Source organism: Oncorhynchus kisutch, linkage group LG17 (assembly GCF_002021735.2).
Source record: "Oncorhynchus kisutch isolate 150728-3 linkage group LG17, Okis_V2, whole genome shotgun sequence".
Classification (NCBI taxonomy): domain Eukaryota; kingdom Metazoa; phylum Chordata; class Actinopteri; order Salmoniformes; family Salmonidae; genus Oncorhynchus; species Oncorhynchus kisutch.
The window spans coordinates 43,843,474-43,863,698 of NC_034190.2; the positions used below are offsets into that span (position 1 = coordinate 43,843,474).

The window sequence follows — 20,225 nt, forward strand, 5'->3', positions numbered from 1 at the left end:
CTAACCCGTCATCAGGCAAATCACGTTTACAGATGAGGAATCGCGAAACATGTGTAAAGTGGTAAAAATAAATGTTGCTAGTTGTGCCAGACATTTTATAGTAGATAAAAATATAATTAGCATTTTGTTAACGTGCGAATGCTTTTCTCCTCCGACAAAACAACAGATGATTCAAAAGGGGGTTTGGCAGATTTCACATCTCTTTCGAATAGGATACATTTGCGTATCCAAGGCCAAAGGAGGCTTTCGAGGAGAGGAGCAAACTCCTCGGTTCGCCAATTAACAAATTGACTCTCCTACATATGGTGACCATTTATCGGTTCCCAGCTCACGGAGGAGTCGAGGAGCGGACAGACTTTTCCCCCATTGATACATTGGAAGTACACTGACTAACAGTAAAATAGGCTCATATCACAACCATGAACATAAGTTTAAAATGGCTGCTTACAGATCTGTTAGGGATCCCCGTTTGCCAGAAATAATTAAAGCAAAGCATGAAAACCATTATCAGAGATATTTGATCTGATGTTCTACAGTATCTAAGCTTGCTAATACTGTTGTTTCTCAGCACAACATGTCAGGTAAAATATACAGGACCAGTCAAAAGATTGGACACACCTCATTGCAGGTTTTCCTTTATTTTTTAGTGAAGACATCAAAACTATGAAATAACACACAGTGTTAAACAAAACAAAATATATGTTATATTTGAGATTCTTCAAAGTAGCCACCCTTTGCCTTGATGACAGCTTTGCACACTCTTGGCATTCTCTCAACCAGCTTCATAAGGTAGTCACCTGGAATGCAGTTCAATTAACATATCCTTCTTAATGTGTTTGAGCCAATCAGTTGTGTTGTGACAAGGTAGGGGTGGTATACAGAAGATAGCCCTATTTGGTAAAAGATCAAGTCCATATTATGGAAAAAACGGCTCAAATAAGCAAAGAGAAATGACAGTCCATCATTACTTTAAGACATAAACATCGAAAGTTTTTTTCAAGTGCAATCGCAAAAACCATCAAGCTCTATGATGAAACTGGCTCTCATGAGAACCCCCAGAGGAAAGGAAGACACAGAGTTACCTCTGCAACAGAGGATACGTTCATTAAAGATAACTGCAGCTCAGATTGCAGCCCAAATAAATGTTTCACAGAGTTCAAGTAACAGACACATCTCATCATCAACTGTTCAGAGGAGACTGCGTGAATCATGCCTTCATGTTCGAATTGCTGCAAAGAAACCACTACTAAAGGATACCAATAAGAAGAAGAGACTTGCTTGGCCAAAGAAATATGAGCAACTGGTTGAAATCTGTCCTTTGGTTTGAGTACAAATTTGAGATTTTTGTCTTTTGAGAAGCAAAGTAGGTGAACTGATGATCTCTGCATGTGTGGATCCCACCATGAAGCATGGAGGAGGTGGTGTGATGGTGCTTTTGCTGGTGGCACTGTGATTTATTTAGAATTCAAGGCACACTTAACCAGTATGGCTACAATGGTATTCTGCAGTGATATACCATCCAATCAGGTTTGCGCTTAGTGGGACTATCATTTGTTTTTCAACAGGCTTTTTCAAAGGGTGGCTACTTTGAAGAACCTAAAATCTAAAATATATTTTGATTTGTTTAACACTTTTTTGTTTACTACATGATTCCATGTTTGCTATTTCATAGCTGTAATGTCTTTACTTTTATTCTACAATGTAGAAAATAGTAAAAAATAAAGAAAAACTTTTGACTGGTACTGTACATTGTTGAGAATGTTAAATGTACAACTGGCCGAGAACATGATAATGATGAGTTGGAAGTATTTACTGCCTGGTGTAGGTGACACTCACCTCTGGCACTAGATGGGGCAGAGTTAATAACCTGGGAGGATGTGGACCGAATGGAGCTCAGACTGGAGGAGGAGGGGCTTGGCTGTAAAATAATACATCTGTTCATTCACATATCTTCAAAACATACAAAACCTGCATGTGTGTGTATTCATTCCACCCACCTCCATGTGAGCCGTGTCCTCAGGGTGCTCTCCCAATAGGCCGTCTGTCAGGATGACCAGGTTTCCTCCCGCCTCGCTGGAGGTGTGAGAAGAGAGGGAGGAGGAGGACTGACGGATAGAACCCTGCAGGTTCATAGGGCTGCAGAGAGAGAATCATATTCTAATCTCAAAGATTACTGTAGCATCTCTTTTTTGCAAGTTAAATCTTATACAATATGTGACTGACCTTTGTCTGTGAATCAGACGGACACTTTCTGGGCTCATGTGGCTGTGAGTGGTCAGGATGCCTCTGGGATTGTTGACTCCAGTGCAGGCTGCTGGCAACCCCTGCTGGGCCACATATAAACACTGCTCTGAATAATCACTCTGACTGTGCACACACACACACACACACACACACACACACACACACACACACACACACCAACTCATTAGGACACACAAACAAAAGAGTATGTAGAACCACTCACCTGATGTAAACCAGTCCTCATCATGTGGAACTGATCTATCAGCTTTTTGTGCAGGGGACGCATTTCTGGGTGCACCAACTTCTCATGGACAGCCAGCCCCACTCCAAGGATGTGAACCTGTGACAATGAAACGACACGTAGGAAAGATATGGTTTCTGTCTTCTATACCCATATACACTGTGTGGACCACTGGCCAGTGACGAGTTAAGAGCTTTGTCTGACCTGTTCCTGCATCAAGTCTTTGAGCTGAGTGATCTTCTCTGTGTCCTCTGTGTGGCTGTTCATGTAGTCCTTTTCAAAGAACGCCTGTGGAGGAGGAATATAGGATATGAATGCATTACAAGGCATGGCAGATAGCAATATATGTTCTGGAAGAAAATTACCAAAGTATCCATTCAAATCCACCGACCGACCGACCAACCAACCCAACCCCATCTCCCTCCCTTCCCTTAGTACCTCCTGGTATCTGGCAATGCCCCCATTGACGGCAGCGTCTATGACCCCGTTGAGCAGCATGCTAAGGGGGTTAATGTTGCCATGGTGCTGTCTGTTCTGGTACTGGCTAATCAGGGTCCGCAGCTCCTGGGTCTTATTCTCCACCACGTAGATGGCATTCTCCAGAGGGCTCACCTCCAACTGCACACACACACACACACACACACAGTACTGTCGGAAAGTACACCTTCACTTTTTCCACATTGTTACGTTACAGCCTTATTCTAAAATGTATTAAATAAAAATTTAAAATAAATCTACGCACAATACCGCATAATGACGAAGCCAAAACAATGTATTTGCAAATGTATTAAAAATAAAAAACAGAAATACCTTATTTACATAATTATTCAGACCCTTCGCAATGAGACTTGAAATTGAGCTCAGGTGCATCCTGTTTCCATTGATAACCCTTGAGGAATTGTCTGTAGAGCTCCGAGACGGGATTGTGTCGAGGCACAGATCTGGGGAAGGGTAACAAAAAATGTCTGCAGCATTGAAGGTGCCCAACACAGTGGCCTCCATCATTCTCAAATGGAAGAAGTTTGGAAGCGCCCACACTCTTCCTAGAGCTGTCCGCCTGGCCAAACTGAGCAATCAGGAGAGAAGGGCCTTGGTCAGGGAGGTGACCAAGAACCTGATGATCACTCTGACAGAGCTCCTCTGTGGAGATGGGAGAATGTTCCAGAACGACAACCATCTCTGCAGCACTCCACCAATCAGGCCTTCATGGTAGAGTGGCTAGACGGGAGCCACTCCTCAGTAAAACGCACGTCAGCCTGCTAGGAGTTTTCCAAAAAGGCACCTAAAGGACTCAGACAATGAAAAACAACATTCTCTGGTTGGCCTGAATGCCAAGCAATCACGTCTGGAGGAAACCTTGCACTATCTCTAAGGTGAAGCATGGTGGTGGCAGCATCATGCTGGGGGGATGTTTTTCAGCGGCAGGGACTGCAAGATTAGTCAGGATCAAGGGAAAGATGAACGGAGCAAAGTACAGAGAGATCCTTGATGAAAACCTGCTCCAGAGCGCTCAGGACCTCAGACTGGGGCGAAGGTTTATCTTCCAATAGGACAACAACCCTAAGCACACAGCCAAGACAACGCAGGAGTTGCTTTGGGACAAGTCTCTAAATGTCCTTGAGTGGCCCAGCCAGAGCCCGGACTTGAAACTCTTCAAACGTCTCTGGAGAGACCTGAAAATAGCTGTGGAGCAACATTCACCACATCCAACCTGACAAGAGTTTGAGAGGATCTGCAGAGAAGAATGGGAGAAACTACCCAAATACAGGTGAGTCAAGCTTGTGGCAACATACCCAAGAAGACTCGAGGCTGTAATCGCTGCCAAAGGTGCTTCAACAAAGTACAGAGTAAAGGGTCTGAATACTTATGTAAATGTGATATGTTTTATTTATAAAAAATAAAAATAAAAATAAACTGTTTTTGCTTTGTTATTATGGGGTATTTTGTGTAGATTGATGAGGGTTAAAAACAATTGAATACATTTTAGAATAAGGCTGTAAATAAGAATTTGTTCTTAACTGACTTGCCTAATTAAATAAAGGTTAAATAAAAAAAATGGGGGTTCTATGTGTTGAGAAGCTTGGAACATTTGGATAGAGATTTAGAGTGAAGAGTGATAGTTGAGCATTTTTAGAATATTATTCAATTCAAAATTAGTTTCTAGGAGGAGGTAGATTTAATTTCAATTTCAATTTTCCATGATAACTTTAGTAGCCAGTGCTAATGTTAGCTAGCTACCAGAGTGCAGTTTTCTGCACCAGAATGGCTAGATAATGCAAACAACAATATAGTCGATTTTTGTTTCATTGCCCAAATCAGATTCAAGCTTCTTGGAAAAAGCTGCCTCGATCATGTAAATGGACAAACGTCTGTATTCCAACTATGCGACACAATGAGAAGTTAAGAAGAACAGGATCACAAGCAGTTTAAGAGTTGGCTTTTACTTAGGGGCACGATGGGAAGGAACGTTCAGCGAACTGAACTATGAGGAGCTTGCAGAGGTAATTCTTTATTTTATTTAACCTTTATTTAACTAGTCAAGACAGTTATGAACTAATTCTGATTTACAATGATGACCTACTTGTAAAGCCCCCCCGGCCAAACCCTCGCCTATCCCGGACGAAGCTGGGCCAATTGTGCGCAGTCCTATGGGGCTCCCAATCATGGCCGGTTGTGATACAGCCCGGGATCGAACCCAGATCTATAGTGACACCTCTAGCACTGAGAAGCATTGCCTTAGACCGCTTGCCACTCGGGAGGCCCAAGTTATGATGCTTTACTTGCTGAGCATATAGAAGTTTCTACTGTCTTCTCCGGGATGTCAAAAATCAATTCAGAATGATTTGATTGCTTCCATTGCATCATCCATGAATAGTAAAGGCACTGCATCTCAGTGCTTTACTCGCAGGTGGGGCAGAGACCCAAATGTTTTGAGCTCCACCTGTTGAGCTAAACAAATATTCTAATAATACTTTTTTGCATGTTATTTCGGCATTAATACATGTTACATATTGGATTGCAAACAGAATTGGTTGAGTTAATAAATCTGCATACAAACATGGTCTCTTTTTTTGCTTTCTTGAGTAAGGCAGCTCCAAAATGTTGGTGTTTCAGCTTAGCTCAGTGCTCTCTGTGGTGGAGGGGCAGCCAGCGTAAAATACAGAGCATAGGGGCTGGCAATCTTCTCTAGTTGCGGCGTGATTGGCTCAGCGTTCTGTCACTCATGGTGACACTAGGTCACCGCAAAATCTACAGGGAGAGCTAGAAAGTTCAAGCCCCCTTGGGTGTTGCCATAGAGTTCAATTAGAAGTGCCCATCCAAGAAAGGTCATTAGCCACAGAAAAAATGATGTCAAATCATATTATATCAACAATAGCTTTGATTGGACAGATCATGTCAACATCATACTTTCAAAATCTTAGCTAGCAAGCTAGACAAGCAGTCATCATCATGAATCACGTCTACAATGTACTGGCAAATCCTTTTCAATCTTTTCAATCAAATTATAGATAAAACATATCGGTGCTCATCTGCCATTGCACATAAACATTACACAACAAGTTGGAAACCACAAATTACACAATGAGTGGATTGGAAGGAATCAGCTGCAGGCGTTGCAAAGCAATCAATATCTTGCTTCCCCTGCCTGCTATTTGGTGAAGAGGGTGTGTGGGCCAAGTCTGGGTTTAAGGGTCTCTTTTCCAAGCTTAAGAGGATAAACATTCACACGCAATACCATGTGCCAGAAAAGGTTGAATACATAGGCCATGCTGTCAATCCAGCATGACTTCTGCCACAACTGGGTCTCTGAAAAAAACTCAGACTGAGAAAATATATCCAACTCGGAATTCCAAGTTGGGAACTTGGGCCTCTTTCTATAGCGCTGACCTGAAGATCACTGATGTTATGATTCAGCCTTTTTTTTTTGAGCTCCTAGTTGTCTTGAAAGAACCATAAATCCAGAAAATGCCCGACTTTGATGACAAAGTTTCCTGACAAAATTTGCCCACAAGGACCACAGCGCCACCTTCCTGTTCAAATGAGCACAGCACAACAGTGAGTCCAAAAATGTATTGTATGCTGCTGCATAAATGACGTAATATGCCAGGGAGAAAGCAAATGACGTAATATGCCAGGGAGAAAGCAAATGACGTAATATGCCAGGGAGAAAGCAAATGACGTAATATGCCAGGGAGAAAGCAAATGACGTAATATGCCAGGGAGAAAGCAAATGACGTAATATGCCAGGGAGAAAGCAAATGACGTAATACGCCAGGGAGAAAGCAAATGACGTAATACGCCAGGGAGAAAGCAAATGACGTAATACGCCAGGGAGAAAGCAAATGACGTAATACGCCAGGGAGAAAGCAAATGACGTAATACGCCAGGCAGAAAGTAAATGACGTAATACGCCAGGCAGAAAGTAAATGACGTAATACGCCAGGCAGAAAGTAAATGACGTAATACGCCAGGCAGAAAGTAAAGGACGTAATACGCCAGGCAGAAAGTAAATGACGTAATACGCCAGGCAGAAAGTAAATGATGTAATATGCCAGGCAGAAAGTAAATGATGTAATATGCCAGGCAGAAAGTAAATGATGTAATATGCCAGGCAGAAAGTAAATGATGTAATATGCCAGGCAGAAAGTAAATGATGTAATATGCCAGGCAGAAAGTAAATGATGTAATATGCCAGGGAGAAAGTAAATGATGTAATATGCCAGGCAGAAAGTAAATGATGTAATATGCCAGGCAGAAAGTAAATGATGTAATATGCCAGGCAGAAAGTAAATGATGTAATATGCCAGGCAGAAAGTAAATGATGTAATATGCCAGGCAGAAAGTAAATGATGTAATATGCCAGGCAGAAAGTAAATGATGTAATATGCCAGGCAGAAAGTAAATGATGTAATATGCCAGGCAGAAAGTAAATGATGTAATATGCCAGGCAGAAAGTAAATGATGTAATATGCCAGGGAGAAAGTAAATGATGTAATATGCCAGGGAGAAAGTAAATGATGTAATATGCCAGGCAGAAAGTAAATGATGTAATATGCCAGGCAGAAAGTAAATGATGTAATATGCCAGGGAGAAAGTAAATGATGTAATATGCCAGGGAGAAAGTAAATGATGTAATATGCCAGGGAGAAAGTAAATGATGTAATATGCCAGGGAGAAAGCAAAGAAAGTAATGCTAAGTATATGTTGATTTTGACTTGAGATGTTTCTAAGTAGACCCATGTGGCACATATGTATTACCAGACAAGGACAAACTACAGGCCCCAGTGGGAAAAAAATTCCCCACCACAGTCTGCTCGCAGTTGTCAGTTATCGTCACGTACGTGGATGATCAGGGCTTTATTCATCCACTGACACGTTCATTGTTTCCTCTCCAAGCATTGTGAGCAAACCTGTCAATTGTCTCTCATTACTGTACACAAAAACTATCACATTATTACACATGTAAATGATTTTACTCCTTGCTTGGACTAACTCATTCTTAGCTCTATTGTCTAACTGTGTAGTGTGTCGTGTTATTGTTTCTTGTCTTCCCAGTCAAGTCCTGTCCTCAGTGGAAGAGTTGACCTCTTCAACACCATCCATCCATGATGAGCCTGTCCTGCCATGAAGCCTATGAACATCTCAACCCCTGTTCTGCACTGAAGTCGAGCCTCTGAACACCTCAACTCATGCCTCATACCCTCATTCAATCACTGCTCTGATCCCTTCCCAACATTGCAAGTAGCCCTCTCATTCCCATTCCCCATAATATTTTACTATAAAATGTCTTTATTAAATGCTTTAGTTAAAAATAATTAGTCTTCGACGATTTTAGAAACACACTTTGTCGGCTCCTATACCGTGGGTCTCCCATCCGCCTTTTTTAAGTCACCAGCCTCCACTGGTGTACGCGACCAATAAACTTAGATTTTGATTCGACACAAATCATGCACTCGCTTCCATCATTTCCCTGAGGCGTCTGATGTCACAGTGTGAGATGACGCGAGTGCTCCTCACCAGTTCTCTCCTCTCCACCTCAGCCCAGCGGGAGATGCCAGGGAGAGGACGAGACAGAATCAGGGTGGTTCTCTCGATCCACAGGCTCTGAAGACACACACAAAACACTTCTGTATAGTAATTATACACAGCTTGTATCAACAGACAATTTTAGTTACATTCTATTCTAATTCCTTCCACACACACACATACCCTGAACTCATTCTCCCTGTCCTTGGGGCCCTTGTGGAAGGGTCTGTCATAGTGAAAGCGAGTGACATTGTTAATGCGGTAGAAGCTCTTGATCCTCTCGGGTACGCGCTCCAGCTGAGGCACGTCAGTGATGTCTGACACTGGGGTAACCGCATAGATCTGCAGGTCTGAGGCCAGGCGTTAAGGAAAACACACCCAAATATACTGACAGTTGTGTTGACAGACACAACACATTGACCATGGTTAGGATACACTGAACATCACTTTGTAGGAGGGCATCATCTGGTTGGTTGGGGTGCTGCATGGCAATGGCATGTGGGAATTCTCCCAGCATCCTTTGCTGAAAGTCCTCCAGTCGTTCATAGTTATATCCCCGGCAAACAAACTCCTTATTCTGGAGAGAGAAGGGTTGTCATCCAACTGATACGTAAAACCAATTCAATATCATTTAGATAAAAGATTGTGTGTGTGTGTTCATCTCACCCTGAGGAAAAAAGGAAACTTCCTGCCATAGAAGCCCATCCTAAAGAACTCTGGTTCAATCCTCTGCTGTTCTATGATGTTGTCATAGTACGCAGCCTCCATTTTCTATAAAATACAAAAATACTTGATTCAACTCTAAGAGAGCATCTTGAGCTTTTATCAGCAACCCACATCAATGAGGTTCCCTTGATCATAGGGCTCATAAGGTTTTTGGTAATTCGTCAGTCTATTGCAATGTGAATACATTTCCACATTGTGAGGAATTTATATTCAATTCCATTCTACTTACTTTCCATCTTCGTGATGATGAGTAGTCACTGGGGGATAAAGTAGAGAGAGAGAGAGAGAGAGAGCGCGAGCGAGAGAGAGAGAGAAGGCATACAGTGCTGGGTTGTCAGACAGACTCACCCGTATCCAGCTCAGGCTCTGGTAGTCATATAAGGTTTCATACTGGAAAGCCAGTTCCCGGCAGAGTGATATTCCATATTCCCAACACTGGAAAGAGATAAACAGACCGAGATCTCACACATATGGAATCTCTCAATACATGTTTACAATATCCTGTCTATTGAACATCATTCTCAGGAGGATTTGAAGGGGAAAATGTTGGATTTCCAGAATTGAACAGCCATCAACGACATCATGAACATCGAGAAGTGTTTCGACTTGAGATTCTGCCTTGAGATGTTTCTAAGTAGACCCATGTGGGACTTATGTAAAATAATATGTTTGATTTGAGTGTCTCACATGAAACACTACCCAAAGTGACTGGACATAGCCTGACTTGCATTCCCCTTGTTGTTTAACTTAGCTTGACTTGATTTAGCTTGGCTTGCCTTTCCCTTGTTAAAGTAGTGGAGCACTTTGCGGCTGAGGCCCTCTTTGCGTTGCCACTCGCTCTGTGTGGGGTAGTGGAGGAACTCTCTGAGGGGTCGGTCCTCCCAGTGCAGCAGCTCCCAGTACAGCAGCAAGGTAAATGCTGCCTCTGGTGGTGGGGAGGACACAGAGGTCAAAGGTCACCACGATTAACCATCATTGACTTCACATGGTAGTTCTGACGATCACAGGGTTCTATGCAGTGTGAGCACGTTGAACGTGTTATATACATCCCAACCAGTTACCCGTGTAGTCCTCTGCATGCAGGTGCAGGTCACACAGCTTGTGGATGTAGCGGATGTACATGTCCTCCTTGTTGATCTCTGACTTGTAGAAGTTCTGGGGAGGACAGACAAATGGAAGCAACACATCACTACATGGACATACTGTAGCACACACGGGTATTATTATCTGGCCATAACTGAGGTACTGTCAAGGTTCAAACACATCAAATGCCTCACCATGAGGTTGGAAGAACCACCCATTTTCTTGTTCTCCATCTCATCTCCTTTCATACAGTCCCTAAAAGCAGAGCAGGTTTGTAAAGTCCCATCTCTACAGTACATCCCTGTATCAATAGTCAATGTTAGGATATTAACATGTTGTTTGTAATCTATAATCCAGTCGATCAGTAGTAATAACACCTGTAGTCTAGCAAGCGCTCCATCAGTCTCGTGACGGAGGTGACAAACGAAATGCCTGTCTCTCTCCATGTTTCCTGCTCAATTTTTTCCAGTAGGCTAAAAGACAAAGACAGACAAGCTATATGTTACTGGTGCACAGTAACATTGGACATGGAACTGTAAGCACTGGTATGTTTGAAAGGACCGTGATAGTGGTAGAGCTATAACTTACCTGGGGTAAGGCCCAAACAACTGGGTCCTGAATGGCACAGCAGAAAGACCCAAGAGAAGTCAGAAGCATAGAAAATAACAGTAGTGCAGCACACTCAAGTAACAATTTGATACTGAGTATGAATAGAAGACGGAGGTTGTTGGTGCTTACAGCAGGCCAAAGAGCTCTCTGTGATTGCCGTCCCCTTTCCCATCAGCCACCATACTCTCCAGCTTGTCCATCAACTCTGCTTCCACCTACACAACATAGATGTTGGTGTATAAGCAATCAATCACCACAACATTTTCCTAGACACTTATAGCAGTAAAATCATAGATCCATAACATAGTTCTGATATTGGGTGATAACCTGTAGTAATACAAGGCCTACAAAGGATGAGTGGTGTCACGCAGCAGGGGACAGTACTGACCAGCTTAAAGTTGCCGTTCTTCCTCTGCTCCCAGTCCATCATGTCATGGAAGATGGGGATCATGATATTCCGGACTTCGCTCTGAGGCACCAGCGTCACTCCCAGGAACGGACCCATCATTCCAGGGATAAAGTGAGGCTTATTCTCACCTAGCGCACACAGAGATGTTAGAAACACACACAACATTATCCTTGAAGGCTAGAACGACAAGACAGTTGATTATGAATGTAGTGTTATCTTACCAAGCTTCTGCCACATGCTGAAGAGCTCATAGGCCATCATCACCCTCATATCTCCATATCTGCAGAGAATGTACATGGGGAGAATGTGGAGAATACTAGCTACTGAGTGACCACACATAGGTAGATGTGGGAAATATGTCTTTAAACTATATATTTCCTGAGTGTTTCAGGATATAATTGATGGACATTGAACAGAGGTCCTTACTTGTCCAGGACTTTCTTCCTCTTGGCCTGGGTCAAGGGCTCCAACTGCAGACTGGGCTGGTTGATGTACAGGACCGTCAGGCTGAAGAAGGAATTCCACACCTGGTACAGAGAACACACATACACAACACATACAAACATCAACTCGTATTTTGATTCCAATAAAGTTCTAACTACTGTATACACCTTTTTATTGGCCCCTTAGGGCCATCAGGTTTAAACCATCAGGTTTTGCATTTCCGTAGTTTCCCTCTAGGCATAAATCCAGGTTGGACAACAAAAAAATAATCAGCCACATTGGATTGGAGACAGATCAGAGAAGAACAGCATACTGTAGTTAGGAAACCATGTACAGAAATAAAGACAGCCCTTCGTAAACAGAGAAAGACATGGAAAGAGCAGCAGGTTCGGGGTTGACTTCTCCGGGATATTGAAGGTTCTCTTGTTTACTTGATTATTGCTCTTGTTCAACATGACACTTCTCATTTCTCTACAGAGGCACACCTTGAAGTCAAAATCCGCCTCTGAGAAGTTCTTGTGTAACGCTGGAGACAGGTACTGTGTTGTCGCCACAATGACACTGCAGAAGGAAACAGCAAAACGTTATGATAAAAATAGATGACGCAACAGCTACACTAATGTCACATGCGATCAGAGTCAGGAGAGTGCCATCTCATGGTTGGATATGTTCCCTTATCTCATATAGGAGGCAATATGAAGGCAGTGTTATAGGTCCTCTGAGTCAGACTTACTGACTGGTCAGTAGCCTCATGACACTCCAGTCTCGGGGGAAGATGGTGAGCTTCATCAGGTTCCGGAACACGCAGAAGATCTTCAACAGGAACTCCTGGAAGACAATGAATTAGCTGGTGTTGGGTACATGATCTACATACTATAGCTCAACCCCAAGTTCCTCTGTCAGACTAAGAGTGACACAGCAGCACTCACCTTGAGTTCCTCTTTGCTGTGGAAGTTGTTGAGCAGGTGGTGGAAGTGGATCTCTGACATCTGTCTGAGTAGAGACAGCAGAGTGGACACATACTCCCCCTGGACAGGCAGAAACCCACCCATATTAGAGAGGTTACATGCATTACGAAATATATACAGTGTCTGTTCCATGTAGTGAATAAAGATCCAGCCAGACAGGGTAGGAGAGGAGAATCGCTGACCGTGATCTCAGCGGTGCACTGGGGACAGCGCTGCCCCCTAGCTGTCTCCAGAGACTGAGACTTGGACATGATGGACAACAGAGTCTGGAGCAGAACATCCAACAGGCTCTCCACCATCATCTCTACCTCCTCCTGCACAGAAGACTCCTATGAAGAGAGGGAGAGAGAAACAGAAAGAAGGAGAGAAGTCATGGAGACAGGTGAAGACAGAGATAGAAGGGTAGACAAAATGGTGGGAGCGATGAGCAGTGGCAGAGGTAGAGAAGAAGAGAGAGACAGGGAATTTAATTAATAATTAATGTATTTGCATAAGCTGCTTGACAGACCATTTAAAAGATAAATGCATCCCTCAACATGAAGTGCCCTACATAATAATGCATTGACAATAATGTCTAAACAATGACATGGTGTTATGCTTGCCTTAACAAGCCTTGGCATTGTATAACGTTTTACCAACTACTCAGTCGTCTCATATTTAATTCCATTTGAAACAGGAAATGTGATTTTTTTTTAGCTATGATTACTAGGTACAGCAGATGTACTAGTAACCAGTTATGGTACAGAAAAGTAGCCGCTAACCACTGATACAAGGTCAAATATAATTGAATCCCCCTAATGATTAGGTCTGGGGGTAGTGTAATCTGATCCTTGATCTGTAGTTAAGGGCATATTCTTCCAACCCTTACAGCTACAGTAGATTCAGTGGTGATATACCATAGAGCTGGTCTTGATGATGGAGAAGATGCTGGTGAGGATTCCTGAGCAGATCAGCAGCTCCCTCTGCTGGCGTAGGTGCAGGTGGATGTGATGCAGGACCACCGGCAGCAAGATACTACGAGACTCTGAGAGGGGGAGAGAGAAGGAAGGAGAGGGGGAGAGAGTGGGAGGGAGTATGGAGAGCGAGTGAGATGGGGAGAAAGTGAAGGATCAAATGTAGAAAGATATTTAACCAGCTTTAACCCTTGACCTTTAGATTTTTTTGACCCAGTTACACCATCTATTAAATTCCCACTTTGGGAGCAACAAAGTGTTCACAGACACATTTAGTGTAAGTTAAGTTGTCCGGTAGTCTTACCAGGGAAGAAGAAGAGCCTGCTCTCAACTGTGCGGGCGATGGACTGCAGTTTGACCACGTCCATAGACTGGCCGATGTCCACCGTACTGGGCATGCTCCCCAGCGTGCCCCGGACGTACTCAGCCACCTCCTGCACTGTGAACATCTGCAGCAGCTCGTCAAAAATGTCTGGGAAACTGTTCAACAACGCCGCCTGACAGGGTCAAGTCGAAGAGAGAAGAAGGGAGTGAGAGGGAGATAGAGGAACCGACAGACAGAGGGAGACAGAGCGACAAAGAGAGAAGGGCAGAGAGAGAGGAGCAGGTCTTTAGATCATTCGTATTCCTCCCATCTATAAATGACACTATGCCATCGGTAAGGTAGTTATAGTAACATCCAGACAGGGTGCGTAAAGAGACAAATCGTAAAATGTCCTATAAAAAGAAGACAAACAAAAACAGGGCGGGTCCATACTCGCAAACTCTTGCTTAAACCGGAGGTTTTGTATATGTATAAACCGGAGGTAACCGTTTTATACAAAAGGTCTAAGGCTCCGGTTTCAGCAAGAGTTCTCAAGTATGGACCTGGCAGTGTGACGCATATCTGATTGCGGGAGGTTCACAAGCTGACAGAGAGCAACTGCTGCACTGGGTCACCAACACAAGGTGGCACTGTGACTTACTGAGACAGGAGAGACCCCTGGAGCATGACTACCATAGAAAGGCATGCAGTTGATCACACCCCTAAACTGTCCAAGAGCAAGCCAAGGATGGGCCAACAGTAAAAGAAGGGATCAGAGCAAAAATAAAATTATACAAATGCATTACCTGCAAGCAACAGATAGACAAATCAGTGCATTTTTACCGGTCTTCTATGTAGAAGAGGAGGACAATACCCAGGGTCAAGAACTATAACATTTCAGCCTTCTGGCATAAAGAAAAGCTAAGTTATATACAGACAGACATGACGTCTTGATGTTCTGACCTGTGTGAAGACGAGGGTCTCAGAGCTGCGGCTGTCCAGACTCAACACAAAGCGGATGGACTGGAAGAGTTCCTGGATGCTGGCTCTGAACTGGTCCTCCTCCATACCACAGGTCGCCCGCGAGTACAGGATCCGAGACTGGACAATGAACTTAAACAGGTACTCCAAAGCCTGCAGGGTGGACAGAGGACGGAACATGTTACAATTACCTGTAAAATACCATTCATTTATATGATGTGTTCTGTTGTGTCAAGTCATATTTCCTTTCATCTATATGTTGCATGTTTGGTAAAGAAAAGCATGTTGGGAGTGTAACCGTTTGAAAGTTTGTCCAGACCTCCTCTCATGTCCCGATGTGAGCTTTACCTTCATGGCCTCTTGGATGTGGTCCTGTCTGACAACCTCAGCAGAGCGGTCCATGTACCACTTCAGGCAGCGGATTAGCTCTCTACAAGAAGACAGAGTAAAATGTGTAAAACATGGGGGATCCCATGGCCATATAAGACAAACAAAATGCACAATAGCGTCATACTATATTTCTGTATTATTGCAGAGAGCAAGACAAATCTTGTATAATACGTTATGAGCAAAACAAAAACTGCTATGGCTTCCACTCAGCTACATGATACTGACATCAAGACCTCTCAAACAATAGAAGCAGTTTAAATGGTATACGTGGCACATTACTTGTAGGCCAGAGCTCCTGCAAAGTGGTTCTGTATGTAGGCCTCCATAACAGGCCGGAAGTGGTAGAAACGACTGTCCCTGAGAAGGTTGATGATAAACACCTGGGCAAAAAGACAGACAGAGAGGAAAACAAAAGATAGGTTTTAGCCATAATGGAGAAAATTAGATTATGATGTAGTCACATACATGCAGGCATTCACACATGTAGTGACACATACACAATATTCCATTACATTGAATGAGGTTGATCTCTCCATCTTGACCTACCAATGACTGGAAAACCAGTGGTCCGTATTTATCGGTGTTGTCATCCAGGAGACAAAACAGTGTATCCAGGACATCTCGTAGGAACTGCAGGAGAGAGGAGCCAGCTCAATCATTTCATCATCATAGTTCCCCATAAATATGTCTAGTCACAGATCTGTTAGTGTTTGGCCAAACAGTCAAGAGGGGGTTTTCCTAGATGCATGTATTGATTGACTAAAAGAGTTTTGCCTTGACAATCTCCTCTCCATTGATGTGGCGTAGTCTGCCCAGGATGTCCAACACCCGGTCAGTGTGGGCTTTCCAGTTCAGTAGGGCCAGGAGGTCCACTGGAAACAGAATAGAATAAACAGAAATGCATGTAAAGCTCTGGCTAATGGCTGAGGCTAGGACAGTCAAAGCTCTGTTATAGCGCTGTGTGAGTGTGGTGAGATGCACAGTGTAGTGAGTTGGCCATACCGTTCTGAGTGAGCTTGGTGGAGCAAAGCTGTGTGGAGACCCAGAAGGTCTCCTTGGGGTTCCTCTGGAAGGGCAGGGTGGAGGGCAGGTTGGGGCAGCTGTTGAAGTCCTCCTTACAGCAGGGCATGCTCAGGTACAGGCCCTGGTTACTGAACGTTATATTCTCATCACACTGGGGAACAGAGGCACAACATAGACACGTGTTAGATAGAAATGACAGAGAATAATGTAGAATAGCTGCTATATGCAAGCATTGGTGCAGGTCTGTGTGACCCCACCTTATATACATAGAGCTCATGGCTCTCATCTGATAGCGTGGTCCCATCCTCCCTCATCAAAGGAGTGAAGGAAAAACCAAACAGCTTCTTCTCCCCTTTGTCTTTAGCTGAGGAGAGACAAAGGCATTACCGAATAGTTTATACCATCTACACAGCATAGACAACACCATACACAATTCTGTATTGCTATCAAGTTCATAACAATAATATTTTAAGTCATGTTGACCTACTGGAGCAGTGTCTGAACTCGAAGCGCAGGTGTGATCCTCTGAAGCGGTCAATGGGGATGGGTAGTTTGATCATCTCACTCCAGCGAGGGCTGTTGTTGTGGTAGAGGACAAAGGACCGGTGCTCACTTGTATTTGGCTCCCCACTACCCAGACTGATACAGTCCTGATGGTGGGAACAGAGAGAGGACAGGTACTCTTAATTTGATCACTGTTTTGCGGCGGCAAATGTTCCTGCGTATCAGCAAATTTAAATGAGCCCTGTGATTTAGATGCCGTATGTTCACTGATTTAGATGCGGTCTCTTTCTCACCATGCAGGGGCAGTCAAGTAATTCAGACCAGTGCCAGCTGTCAAGTGTAGTCAAAATGCAGCCATACAGTAGACTACACCTAAACTGTAGCCTATCAAAACTACTCACACACAGGCCTAATATCAGATGTAAAGAAAATATGAAATTGAGAATAGTGAGGCAGCCTATGGAATGGAGTGCGACTGACTGAAAAATGGAGAAAAAAAAGCCCAAGATATTTTAGATCTACAGTTATACCCTGAGTGTACAAAACATTATGAACACCTTCCTAATATTGAGGTGCACCCCCTTTTGCCCTCAGAACATTCTCAATTCTTTGGGACATGGACTCTACAAGGTGTTGAAAGATTTCCACAGGGATGCTGGCCCATGTTGACTCCAATGCTTATAAACTCAGCAAACAAAAGGACACTGTCTTCCAAAGATATTTGGATTTTTACTAATTAACTTTACAGATCTTCATCTTCATTGTAAAGGGTGTTAACACTGTTTCTCGTGCTTGTTCAATGAAACATAAACAACAAATGAACATGCACCTGTGGAATGGTCGTTAAGGCACAGTTATGAAAACATAGGACACTAAGGAGGCCTTTCTACTGACTCTGAAAAACACCAAAAAGAAAGATGCCCAGGGTCCCTGCTCATCTGCGTGAACGTGCCTTAGGCATGCTGCAAGGAGGCATGTGGCCAGGGCAATAAATTGCAATGTCTGTACTGTGAGACGCCTAAGAAATCGCTACAGAGAGACAGGAAGGACAGCTGATCATCCTCGCAGTGGCAGACTACGTGTAACACCTGCACAGGATCGGTATATCTGAACATCACACCTGCGTGACAGGTACAGGATGGCAACAACTGCCCGAGTTATACCAGGAATGCATAATCCCTCCATCAGTGATCAGACTGTCGGCAATAGGCTGAGAGAGGCTGGACTGAGGGGCTTGTAGGCCTGTTGTAAGGCAGGTCCTCACCAGACATCACCAGCAACAACATCGCCTATGGACACAAACCCACCGTCGCTGGACCAGACAGGACTGGCAAAAAGTGCTCTTCACTGACAAGTTGCGGTTTTGTCTCAACAGGGGTGATGGTCGGACCCTTGTTTATCGTCGAAGGAATGAGTGTTACACCGAGGCCTGTACTCTGGAGTGGGATGGATTTGGAGGTGGAGGGTCCGTCATGGTCTAGGGCAGTGTGTCACAGCATCATCAGACTGAGCTTGTTGTCGTTGCAGGCAATCTCAACGCTGTGCGTTACAGGGAAGACATCATCCTCCCTTATGTGGTACCCTTCCTGCAGACTCATCTTGACATCACCCTCCAGCATGACAATGCCACCAGCCTTACTGCTCGTTCTGTGTGTGATATCCTGCAAGACAGGAACGTCAGTGTTCTGCCATCGCCAGCGAAGAGCCCGGATCTCAATCCCATTGAGCACGTCTGGGACCTGTTGGATCGGAGGGTGAGGGTTAGGGCCATTCCCCCCAGAAATGTCAGGGAACTTGCAGGTGCCTTGGTGGAAGAGTGGGATAACATCTCACAGCAAGAACAGACAAATCTGGTGCAGTCCATGAGGAAGGGAGATGCACTGCAGTACTTAATGCAGCTGGTGGCCACACCAGATACTGACTGTTACTTTTGATTTTGACCCCACCCCCCTTGTTCAGGGATACACTATTCAATATCTGTTAGTCACATGTCTGTGGAACTTGTTCAGTTTATGTCTCCGTTGTTGAATCTTGTCATGTTCATACAAATATATACACATGTTAAGTCTGCTGAAAATAAATGCAGTTGACAGTGAGAGGACGTTTCTTTTTTCCTGAGTTTACAATGAGTGAGAAAGTTACAGGCACACGAATATCATACCCCCCCCCCCCAAAAAAAAAATGTCTTGGGGGTATGATATTTGTGCGTCTAACTTTCTCATTCATTATTATTCACGGTTCATTCAGGACTATCTGTAATCATAATAGCATCAACACTAATGTAGAAGAAGTGTTTAGAAACATACTCTATTCTTATTTATAATAAAAGTGACTCCAAAATGACAAAACATTATTTATATTGGGCACAAAGCAATCTGAAACACAACCAAAGTGTGTTAACTGGCGCCCAGTGGACCTGCAGTTAAGGCTCGCACACATGCACAGAATTTGGATATAGCTTTTGTCTGTCAGTCGTTCAGGGCGCTGGGTTTTAGGTACCACCTGATGTAGGTGCCTGACTACCTCCATTTGTCTTGCGGTTCCACATGTAAAATCAGTGTGCACTCAGTTTGCAAATTACATTCAGAGGTGCTAAGTACTCTTGACCAGCAAACACTATTGGTGTGTCTGAGCCCTAAGGTACAATGTTGGTACGGTAGTGCATTGTATATAAACACTGCTTACAGCTGCCCCCTGGCGGCGATTCTACATATTTCTTCAGGTGATCAATTCCTCATGCTGTAGGATTATTTTCCTCCTGCGACGAAATGGGTCAAATAAAGATTCAACATCTGTAGCTGGATGGATAAATGAATTGGTGGATGTATAATGGTGTTATAGTCTATCAAATTATCGAAATAAAAAATCCCAAACAACTACGACAAACCAACAGAAATATTCTCTTACCTTGAGTGTGTCCCCATCAGCGTAAAGCACATAGACAGTGACCTCAATGTTTTTCTGGACACTCTTGCCCCCCCTCTCAAAGTCCCCACGCTCCAGGGTCAGGTACAGGTCATTACGAGTGTCACCTAGGATACGGGCACAGTCAAACCATGACGTTAGGCACTAACACAGTGGTCAGTTTTAAACTATTCTCTCAGGCCTTCCCAGATACAATGTCACTACAGTTCAGAGGAACATGCCTTCCAAGCCTAGTACAAAACCTGTGCCATATTCTGTGAATGGAAGTTTCATGAGCACGGAATTGTTCGTTTACCTTTAATTATACTCTGTTTTTGTCTTTTATAATTTACCTGAGCCCCAAGTGATCCTGGGGTAGCACAGATGAGTGTGAACATGATGAATAAGGATGCAG

The 20,225-nt window shown here is 43.8% G+C and overlaps 1 protein-coding gene across 3 annotated transcripts in view; it reads right to left on the minus strand.

Moving 5' to 3' along the window:
* LOC109907722 (dedicator of cytokinesis protein 3) overlaps nucleotides 1–20,225 on the minus strand; it is a 63,328-nt gene that overhangs the window by 4,331 nt on the left and 38,772 nt on the right. For 2 of the 3 annotated variants that reach the window (XM_020505874.2, XM_020505879.2), the window contains exons 15-49: nucleotides 19,814–19,938; nucleotides 16,890–17,052; nucleotides 16,660–16,766; nucleotides 16,382–16,553; nucleotides 16,154–16,251; nucleotides 15,926–16,009; nucleotides 15,659–15,759; nucleotides 15,338–15,419; nucleotides 14,972–15,142; nucleotides 14,009–14,201; nucleotides 13,648–13,775; nucleotides 12,934–13,080; nucleotides 12,713–12,811; nucleotides 12,517–12,611; nucleotides 12,269–12,344; nucleotides 11,766–11,866; nucleotides 11,561–11,619; nucleotides 11,319–11,467; nucleotides 11,060–11,145; nucleotides 10,910–10,936; nucleotides 10,699–10,794; nucleotides 10,516–10,576; nucleotides 10,300–10,393; nucleotides 10,015–10,163; nucleotides 9,587–9,673; nucleotides 9,179–9,283; nucleotides 8,948–9,089; nucleotides 8,696–8,862; nucleotides 8,504–8,590; nucleotides 2,924–3,103; nucleotides 2,690–2,773; nucleotides 2,468–2,584; nucleotides 2,224–2,345; nucleotides 1,998–2,136; nucleotides 1,837–1,918 (exon numbers count right to left, since the gene is read on the minus strand). In XM_020505874.2, the coding sequence (XP_020361463.1) occupies nucleotides 1,837–1,918; nucleotides 1,998–2,136; nucleotides 2,224–2,345; nucleotides 2,468–2,584; nucleotides 2,690–2,773; nucleotides 2,924–3,103; nucleotides 8,504–8,590; nucleotides 8,696–8,862; nucleotides 8,948–9,089; nucleotides 9,179–9,283; nucleotides 9,587–9,673; nucleotides 10,015–10,163; nucleotides 10,300–10,393; nucleotides 10,516–10,576; nucleotides 10,699–10,794; nucleotides 10,910–10,936; nucleotides 11,060–11,145; nucleotides 11,319–11,467; nucleotides 11,561–11,619; nucleotides 11,766–11,866; nucleotides 12,269–12,344; nucleotides 12,517–12,611; nucleotides 12,713–12,811; nucleotides 12,934–13,080; nucleotides 13,648–13,775; nucleotides 14,009–14,201; nucleotides 14,972–15,142; nucleotides 15,338–15,419; nucleotides 15,659–15,759; nucleotides 15,926–16,009; nucleotides 16,154–16,251; nucleotides 16,382–16,553; nucleotides 16,660–16,766; nucleotides 16,890–17,052; nucleotides 19,814–19,938 (3,975 nt within the window). The remainder of the gene's footprint in view (nucleotides 1–1,836; nucleotides 1,919–1,997; nucleotides 2,137–2,223; nucleotides 2,346–2,467; nucleotides 2,585–2,689; nucleotides 2,774–2,923; nucleotides 3,104–8,503; nucleotides 8,591–8,695; nucleotides 8,863–8,947; nucleotides 9,090–9,178; nucleotides 9,284–9,586; nucleotides 9,674–10,014; nucleotides 10,164–10,299; nucleotides 10,394–10,515; nucleotides 10,577–10,698; nucleotides 10,795–10,909; nucleotides 10,937–11,059; nucleotides 11,146–11,318; nucleotides 11,468–11,560; nucleotides 11,620–11,765; nucleotides 11,867–12,268; nucleotides 12,345–12,516; nucleotides 12,612–12,712; nucleotides 12,812–12,933; nucleotides 13,081–13,647; nucleotides 13,776–14,008; nucleotides 14,202–14,971; nucleotides 15,143–15,337; nucleotides 15,420–15,658; nucleotides 15,760–15,925; nucleotides 16,010–16,153; nucleotides 16,252–16,381; nucleotides 16,554–16,659; nucleotides 16,767–16,889; nucleotides 17,053–19,813; nucleotides 19,939–20,225) is intronic. The other variant, XM_020505878.2, reaches the window with a different exon arrangement.